The following is a 9971-nucleotide window of genomic DNA, read 5'->3' as shown; positions in this document are numbered from 1 at the left end:
GGCCTTCGAGGTCATTCTGAAGCCACCCACCTTCGACGGCGCCCCCGAGCTCAGGGCCACGACACCGCCTCGCCAGAAACCATCGCTGGCGGAGATCCAGAAGAAACTGGATGCTGCTCAGGAAAGGAGGAAGGTGTGTATGTGTGTCAAAGTAGTAGGTGACCTAAAAGTGTTTAAGGTCATAAATTTGACGTTTTATTTAAAAACATTTAAATATTTTTAATGTGTGTAACATTAATTTATTGATGTTTAACAGTTTTGCTCGTATTGCCTCTTGGACAAATTAAAATGTTGACCTGATTTGGTCTCACTGCGATAAACAAGTTAGTACAGTTCACGCTAAGGAGAACAAACATATATGAAATGCACAATTTATGGAAATTCTTCAAAGAGTTTAAGAGAAATGTCAATAAAAACAGAGATGTGAGGCTCATAGAGTCAGTAGTCAGACAGCTTCATCCTCAAGTCACCATGAATGTCTGTGCAGTTTTAAATTGCAGTCCATCCAGATGTTACTACAAAAATTAGGGGCCCTAAAATCGAACTCTGAGGAACGCCACAAGTTCTTTCCAATTGTTCTACGTGTCTGTTCAGACAAATGCATTTCAAGATTTTTGAGAACCCGGCATCAGTGTAAAGGGATGAAACTCAGTAACAATCTTCCCTCTGACTCGCTCTAGTGTCAGGAGGCGGAGCTGCTGAAGCACCTGGCCGAGAGGAGGGAGCACGAGCGGGAAGTCGCTCAGAAAGCTTTGGCCAAAGAGTGTCAGGAGCATCGCGCCACCGCCAACATGGAGCAGCGGCAGATGCACCTGAACGCCTCACAGGAGAGGCTCCACGAGGAGGTGAGGACCACGGTTTTACACTGCGAGATGTTACCTTCATTTACTGAAAATAAAATCGGAACTCTGGAAATAAATCACTAAAAGGAGCCTGTGTGGTTTCTGTTTGTGTCTTTCAGGACAAGCACAGCGTGGAGGTGAGCACGGCTGAAAAAAGAGCGAATCTGGGTAGAAACTGTGAGACAAAAGTTTTTATTTTAATCTCTGTTGCTTCTTCTGGGAGAAAAACCAACTACAGAAACACTATAGACTCAAATAACACAGTTTGCAGTAGCAAACATGCAGTCAAACCAAGGCTCCGTCCACACGTACACGGGTATTTTTGAAAACGGAGATTTTTCGTTTTAAAAAATAATCCCGTCCACACGTAAACGCAAAAATGAAGGAAAACACTGCTATGAACATGCCAAAGCAACAGGTGGCGATATATTCCTACCCGTGTAGAAATGTTGGCCAATCACAAGTCTAGAAGCCTCGTGGGAAAGAGTAAACAAAGCTGGGGCATAGAAGCAGAACCGAGTCGTATGTGTGGAGGGACAGTAACTGTGTGTATATGTAAGCATTTAAACACTGCAGAGAGTAGAATTAACAGTAACAGTATTGTAGAAATTCATTTCACCGAAACAATAACGTGGTGCACACTGTGACGTCAAAAAAGGCGCACACCTTTGACGTTTTCTCCGTTTTTCTCGTCCACATGTAAACGCAAAAACGGAGTTTTCGAAAATCTCCACCCTGGCAGGCGTTTTTAAACATCTCAGTTTTCAGTGACCAAAAACGCCGTTTACGTGTGGACGAAAGGTGCAAACGCATAGAAAAATCTCAGTTTTCCAAAAATACCCGGGTACGTGTGGACGTAGCCCAAATCACTGACAGTTCACGTTTATAAGCTACCAAAACTGCAGCATGGTGATAAAAATTCTCGTAAAAGATGGAAAAACATGACCAAGATTGGTCTGAGTAAAAACTCTAACAAGGCAAAGGTGAAGTCAAAACATCAAAGTCAAGACTCAAAGATAGAAGTAAACAACTCGTCAAACTTGAGACTCGTCAAAACACCCGGCACTGTGATACAGACAGACGCAGTTCACGAGGAAGGAACGTTCTGTAACAAGGAGGAGTAACCTATTAGTTACTGAAATGAGTTAACAGGTAGAGGTTATTTAGTTAGAAATGTCAAAATTCTTCTAATAGCACAGGGTTGGGAAGGAGCTGGGTTTGGGATACTCAGAGAGAAACTGAGGCAACATGAATATCTGATGGTCATTGTTGGGATATTGTGGTTGAGGTGAAACCTTTCAAAACACAAGCGGTGGCCCTAAAACCATGAATTATTTTACAACAATAACTTTTTAAAGACTGAAACAATGATCTCTTAGCCTTATTTCTGATTGCAGTGTGATGCTGTGATCCAATTTTAACATAACAGCCGCCTGAGTAAGAGAGACAAGCTTAAAGGAACTTTTGGGGGGTTCTGATAGCATAGAGTTAGCGATGAGTGGGTCCCTGTTATAGCAGTCCATTTAATAGCTACTATTGTAGAGTCTTTACCTGGCCTTGAGGCGACTGCTGTTGTGATTTGATGCTATAACAATAAAATTGAATAGAAATTGAATAGTTGTTGGATCTCTGAAGAACGCCAGAACAACTTTCAGACAGGTTTCTCATTGGTGATGTCAGAGCTGCATTTTTGACCAACCACGGTGAGACTGTGACATTTTGTCTCTTAACATCCACCGGGTCACCGATCACTCGTTCAGCGTTTGATTTGGGTTCTGTTTGAGTCACGTGCTAAAAAGCAATGATGTAACCTTTCCAAAAAGCCTTGTTCAGTTATTTTGGCATGAAAGGTTTTCAATGTGGCATTTCCAGACTTTCTAAACACTGAATGAGTGTTTGGACAGTAACCAAAGTCAAAGCCTTAGATTCACATGTAACAGGTTACCTGGAGGATGTGAAGAGGAGAGAGCAAAACTAACAAAATAATTGCAATTTGCAGATATAAAGCAGTTTTACTTTTACTGGATCAAAAGGTTCTAGACCAGGGGTCTCGAACTCCAGGCCTCGAGGGCCGGTGTCCTGCAGGTTTTAGACATCACCCTGGGTCAACACACCTGAATCAAATGATTAGTTCGTTACCAGGCCTCTGGAGAACTTCGAGACATGTTGAGGAGGTCATTTAGCCATTTGAATCAGCTGTGTTAGATCAAGGACACATCTAAAACCTGCAGGACACCGGCCCTCGAGGCCTGGAGTTCGAGACCCCTGGTCTAGACCAAACCAGAAAAAGGTGCCAGAGGTACAGAAATGTGTTTAGTGAGAGCCTGTAGCTCATATCCCTGCAGGTTTTAAGCTTTTTAATATCTTCACCACCTCCTCTTTTAAATGTGAGTGTTTGTGGTAACAACAACCTCCTGTTCTCCGCTCCCAGGTGTCTTGATGGCCTGATCACAACACAAGCTGAACCTTATTTGGAAGCCATTTTGGAGGGCTGATGAGCTGATATTTGATGTGCCGGGATGCTGGTGCTACTCCGGCGCAGAGACTGACAGGAAGTAGCTCTGAAAAGAGTAAGAGAAGAAGACGATGAGGAGGGCAGAGGGCAAGACCGACTGCACAACAACTCCTCTGTACAACCAGGACTCTCTTTAACAAGACGAACTCTTTATAACGAGATGGACGCTGCAGATTCAGTCGTCATTAGATGGTTTGAAGGGGTTTTACTGTGCTTTGTTTCCATGCCAACGGTGCCAATGTGCTCGTGTGTGTGAATGTGTGGGCCTATCAACCTAACATCAACCAGATCCATCCCCTACGACTAAAAGGAAACCTTCCTCTCGGACTTTGAACGTTAAAATTAACCGAAATGAAGGATGCGTGGAATTACAGCTGATCTCAATCAAACAGCGCCATCTGCAGGATTGTTTAAATCATTGCATGTGGCTCTTTAGCGACATCTAGTGGCATCTGTAGGTATAAAATAAGCAGCAAGCAGATCCATTTTGACCTTTAGGATCAGAGTCAAGATCACTGAAAGTGAGTCCAAGACGAGTTAGTGTTTCTGAGGTCAATTTAAGACAAACATCAGCAAAAATAGAGCTGAACTTAATCGTAGAGGTGAGATTACCAACAATGAAATCACCGCTACACAGGAAGTCAAACCACACCCTAAAATCCCCAAACCAAAACAGCGCTGCCCTCCAGGGCAGCTCGTTTCACCCGCTCTTTTCCTACTTTTAAAGGCAGAAGTTCTAGGCGCTGTGCAGGGGTGGAGACATCACATCTTTGCTGTTTCACAGATGATGTGGTTTGGATCGCTCAGACTCGGTGTCTCTGGATATTTGTCATTAGTGAGGGAAGCGTGGCGCAGGAGAGATTGACTCCCAGGTTCTGTTGTGATGAGAGAGAGCTGAGCGTCGAGGCGAAGCCGTCAGTCAGTCTACGCTCCTGCACTCACCGATGGCCCCGAGCGGAGTGTGGTGACCGAAAGAGATGAGGGGGTGAGGACCTCAGAGTAGACTCACCCCAAAAAGAGTCAGTTGAGGTGGTTGAGCATCTGACCAGGATGCCTAATGGGCGTTTCCTAGATGACCTGTTTCCTCCTGGGCGTGTCCTACAGGGAGGAGACCGTCTGCGTGTTTGGAAACACCTCAGTGTCCCCCCAGAAGAGCCGGAGCTAGCCGGGAAGAGTGAGCGCAACCAAAAGATTAAGACAAATCCAACCGAAGTGCAGGTTTTTCTGTTTCAAACTCTGCCTTTAGGTTTGTTTCCCACCAGTTACGCATCTCTTTGTCTTTCCTGTGTGAAATGGACGCGACACAACGCTTCTGAGACATCGGTGGTGTTTGCTGCACCCTGCTGCATCGAATGATTGACCGGACCGATGTGTGTACAGTGTTTACAGCTGCTTATCACTGCAACATCATTGTAAAGGATTATGATATGATGATGATAATGTACAGAAATCACATTATATTTTAAATTCAACAATAAAACAGTCACACTTTACTACTTGGTTCAGGTTTTTTATTGAGTCAGATTCTGGATTATAAATACATTAAGAGTCAATAAATATCTACTGAAGAGCACAAAATACTTAAATAAAACAAAATTAAATTACTTTAAACCATAAATAACAGAAAGAATATGAAATAAATCTCTGCTTTTAAATCTCAGCTACAGTGTGCGTTTGGTTGTGTAGTTTCTCCCATTTTCTATTTCTGGAGTAAATGTGAGCTGTTTAATATTAATAATAATAATAATAATATTCGCTGGAAATATACATAAAACAAAAAGATGGCAGGTTTAATGCTAAGCAGCATTTCACTAAGTCACTGAGATGAAACAGCAGACTGAAGTCAGTCTGTTGGTCATCAGCTCGTCATTCAATTAAATAAACGTACTCTGACAGATATAATTATTTAAATTAGATATTATCAGATTTTTGTCGGATTTTCGTATTTACATGCAGGTAATTCTGTATTTTACATGTATGGACCCCTAATTTAGTTTTCTCTCGACATTCCCGGTCTTCCGTACATGAGCCCGTTTTGCTGGTCCTCATTGCTGGATTCGGACCACAGGCTTGACACAGGTGCAGCCCACCGAGATGAGGCGGGACTCCAGGCGGTAGTGGTAGTCTGCCGACCCTTCTGGCCTGATGCGCCGCAGCAGCAGCACCTGGTGCATGATGGGTCTGGACTCCAGGTTCCGGTCTTCCTGGCCTGTAAGTTCAGGCAGCCCTGCAGCAGGCAGTGAGCCTCCGACAGGAAGGGAGGGAACAGAGTGTCGTCGGTGGTGACGCTGAGGATGGAGAAAGCGAGGGGACAAAAGATGATTAAAAGAGCTCTGTAAGCCCCGTGATTAAAGGGCCATGCCACAGTTTGTCACTCACTTGTACGTCCATGGCGAGATGGAGGCGTTGTTCAGCAGCCTGGTGTGTCTGTGGGTTTCCAGAGTTTTGGCGTCCAGCTGCAGGGAGACTGTTTCAAGCGTTGCACCATGCTTGTGTGTCCTCCTGTCTTCGGCATGGGCCGCTGCCTCTGTGATCATCATCATCATCATTATGCCACGACACAGGGCGGCCTGAGGAAGAGAAGCCACAAAACGTTTATGGTCCCCATTTTCAGATAACGTCACTGTAAAAACTTTTTCTCAGTTTTCAACGAGATACTGCAAGATACAATTTCAAAATCCAGGGTTATCTTTAGATGACACTTTATATTGTAAGCCTGCAATATCAGCGATAAAACCAGAGTGACCGGAGGACTGTTGTGAGGAAGAACGTCATTTTAGCAGGAAGAGGCATTTGGCAGCAATGGAGAATAATTTTTTTCATAAAATCAACACGTTTGTAAAACTTGTTCTTATGATGACGTAACAGAGGACTTCCAGACAATGTTGTTTTTTTAAGTGAATAAAATGTAAAATAAAAGAAGAATAAGGGACCAGTTGTTGTTTTTATGGCACCGTTGCATTACATGAGTGCCGAATGGAAGTTTCTTGTGTAATTTATCAGTAACCCCCTGAGATTGTGAAAAATAATCATGACAAACCATTTCAACATTTGCAAGTTGTATAGCTACGTAATCATTTAATTTGGAGCTTCGATAAAGCTTTTAGTGCGTCTCTAACAGCTAACACAGGCAAGCGTTTTCTTACCGTCACTTTGTTTGTCGCTGAAAACATGCTGCCGGGTTTCTCTGTTCGTTCTTCGGTCGGATGTTCTGGTTGTTTCGTTTTTGGGGTTTTTTCAGGTCGAGAAGATATTGGGTGTTTTTTTTTAACCCTGGGGCTCTGCTGGAGGTTCAGGCTCTGCTGGAGGTTCAGGCTCTGCTGGAGGTTCAGGCTCTGCTGGAGTTTCACGCTCTGCTGGCTCTTGTCAGAAAGCGGAGGGTCAGGCTATGGTGTCGTCTTCCTTCTTGTTTCGTGGTGTTCTGTGTGACTGCAACTCGGAGCTGCTCAGATTTTTATGGTGAATGACACCTCCTCTCATGATGTCACCTTCTTTTCTCTCTCCCTCTTCTTTGATCTTCATCTCTAAACCACACAGAATACATGACGAGGCTTGAACGTCGACCCACTTTCGCGTTCGATCTCGAGGTTAAAGTTTTTTGGCACACAAAGAAAATTTGATGCAGATTTTTTTAGGTCAGCTCATCCTCTGGCGTCTCAGGTCTTCACCTTAGCACACGATATGATAATTCTCCATACAATTAAAGTGCATCTGTTTAAACGCTTCAAGACAGCTGAACTTTCGGTGCTCTGTGCTAAAGGCCTGAATCGCCCACACAGTTCTCTACGCCACAATTGTTTAATGTAGTAAATAATCCTTTATTATTTACAGTGAAAGAGCCCAAAGCAACACGTGTTACTGTCTAAATACTGTACATGTACATTCAGTGGCATTATTCCTCCTGATATGTCGTCAGCATCTGATTCCTTCAGTAAATATTTTACATTTATCTCTAAACTGAGTTTCAGATCGTCCATCTGCAGTCGGCTTATCAGCCATCATCTGCGGTCGCCAGTCTTTACTATCAAAGAGCCCAGAAAGATCTTCATTTCGTGTTTTATATAATGTTGTAACAAGCAAAATCCAGCCCTTCAACAGTCCTTATCATGATTGTAGATGATGTTATCACACGTGACTCCTTTGAAGTGGCTTTTTTCGATTATTTGGTTCTTTACATTTGTATATTTGTTACAATACGACGTCTGTGTTGTGTTTGTGACATCGTGGAGCTAAATTTACAGAGAATGTTCTTGTTTTCATTATCAACAAAGAAGCTCGGTTAACACTTTGCAGACCAGTCTGAGTCCTACTCGTGTTTATGCAAAGGAATCAAATTAAAATAATGAGTGAAAAGATCAAAGTCTCGAGCTGCAGCTTGAGGCTTCACAGCTGTCTGCTTTATACAGAAATACCAACTTGTTTTAGTTTTTGCTCTTCATTTTTGTTTCATTGTCAGTTTTAAAATTTCATGTTGTGTCAGAAATCTGGGTTCATAAAGAACCTGAAGATGATTCCTTTCTGTGTTCCTTGAGGCCCAACGTCAGGATCTGCAGATCTTCTAAGATGGTAGTTTCCTTCAAACTCCAAAGCTTGTTTCTGCCGCAGCACCCAGTGTGGTCTTCTGCTGCGTCAGCATTGACATGTCGTGCTTTCAGAGACCCTCCTATGCATATCTCAGTTTTAAGGAGTGATTATCAGAGTTGCTGTTGCCTTCCCTTTGGCTCAAAGCAGGGTGGCTATTCTCCTCCAGCATCAACAAGCATGTTCACTCAGAGAACTGCTGCTCGCTGGATGTTTGCCCTTTTCTGGACTACTCTCTGCAAATTGTAGAGAAGCTTGTGCAGGAAAATTCCAGCAGTTTCTGAAATACTCAGATCATAAACAAAAGAGAAGTGGACGGAGAGCAGAACCCTGTGGAACACCACTTTTAATGTCTCGGAAGGATGATTTTTAAATATTAACAAAACCGAAACTTTGAAGGATTTCATGTCAGTTTAGAAACTCAACATGTCTTTGTTTCTTTAAATCAAACGTATCAAATCAAGCGAGAAGAGGTTAATTGTTAAATCTGAGTGTTAATCCAGTCTGACACACTTTGTTGCATCACAGCCTCCATAATGTTCCAGTATGACTCATGCAACAGTCCAGTGTGACATCACCTCATCCTGAGACCCCGTGAATCGTCTTCCTGCCTCTCCTCCGCCGGAGTTTTGAGATGTGTGTTTTGTTGCGTTGTCAGAGCTGCAGCATCAGCCATGATTGCAGGATGCGAGCGCGCTTCAATCTCTGACCTGATTTGCAGTCGTGTTGTGACTCAGGCTGGTCTAAAGTGCAGCATCATCACTGTTTTCTTCTGTTTTCTTGCAGCCTACAGTATGTGACCTGGTTTGATTGAAAGCTTGATGTTTATCAGTAATTTTCTGCTTTCTGCATCACTTCACAGCCTCGGGATGCTCATTATCATCTTAACTTTGTTCTACATCTGTCAATGAAATGTTCACATGCCATTTAAGGTAAGAAAAGGGTCACCGCATTCGAAACTCGTATTTAAAAATCAACCGCACAACTCTTTCATTTTTATTTTACCCACAAAATGTAATTACTGTAAAAGAACATGGCCGGAGTAAATAGAAATAACACAACATGAATAAAATTAAAAATGAAGCTATAAACTACATGCTACTACCATGCAACGCTATCTGGATTTAATATTATCTGTTTGCACCATTTAGACAGGCCTTATTCCTCTGGGGGAGGTGCTCTTTGTAACAATTACAGCTGATGCTGGGAAATCAGGAGCACACCATTATAAATATATAATGTACGTACATGCATCAATTTATCTGAAGGTGCATGTCTGTCATGCACTGCCTTTAAAAGTGCATGAAACAAACATTATGTGTTCAGGCTGTAACACATCGCACTTGACTTTTGCAGTTTCTGCTCTTGCACATCTCTTTAAGTCTCACAGCAGCTGTTTCACCAGTATGAACATTATGTCTCGAAAGCTGTGTGGGAAATTTCATGAAAAAGATCTCAGCATAGATAGCGTAGCTTCCCTGCACGATGCAGACTAACGTTTGCGATCTGTCACTTTTGGATTTGGCCTGAATCAGAGAAACTTGTGCTCTGGCTTCATGTTTCAGCTGTTGCATGGATTCAAACTTATAACAGAAATAAACTCTCATGCTAATGAAGTGCACCGGCTTCTCTTCGCACTCATCAAAGGCGTAGGCGACTCAGCCTCCATCTGCTCTGAAATCGTCTGCCTTCAATATCAACTTTCCTTCACCAAACAACACGTAGGAGGCCAAAATTCATTAGGACCCTCAAGTGACGTCTGTGGGTCGGATTTAAATCAGATTTAAATCTGATTTGTCGCGTCACATCTTTTCTGCCACTGCGGTGTCCGTGTCGAGTGCCTCGTATGGAAACGTGTGATAAAAAACAATTTGCACATCAATTAGCATCCGTCCCCTCTTTCTTTCAGCTTTTATGTGTATGCGTTGAGCAGCATAGTATAGCGCCCCACTATGTTGGAGCTGGTTTATGCTCATCACTACCATTGTTTTCCTTAAATGGAGTTCAGGTTTCAATGTGTTAGATTTCACAAA

At 42.9% G+C, this 9971-nt stretch overlaps 1 protein-coding gene and 1 pseudogene across 1 annotated transcript in view; one reads left to right on the top strand and one right to left on the bottom strand.

Moving 5' to 3' along the window:
* Positions 1–4238, top strand: part of LOC113022323 (stathmin-4-like) — a 4880-nt gene extending 642 nt beyond the window's left edge. Inside the window, exons 3-6 of the mRNA XM_026168023.1 lie at positions 2–133; positions 681–845; positions 962–979; positions 3274–4238. Of these exons, the coding sequence (XP_026023808.1) occupies positions 2–133; positions 681–845; positions 962–979; positions 3274–3282 (324 nt within the window). The 3' untranslated portion in view covers positions 3283–4238. The remainder of the gene's footprint in view (position 1; positions 134–680; positions 846–961; positions 980–3273) is intronic.
* Positions 4239–5040: 802 nt separating this feature from the next.
* Positions 5041–6530, bottom strand: LOC113025615 (interleukin-17F-like; annotated as a pseudogene).
* Positions 6531–9971: the final 3441 nt, after the last annotated feature.

This window comes from Astatotilapia calliptera, chromosome 1 (assembly GCF_900246225.1).
Source record: "Astatotilapia calliptera chromosome 1, fAstCal1.2, whole genome shotgun sequence".
Lineage (NCBI taxonomy): Eukaryota > Metazoa > Chordata > Actinopteri > Cichliformes > Cichlidae > Astatotilapia > Astatotilapia calliptera.
This window is presented reverse-complemented; position numbering and strand designations above follow the sequence as displayed.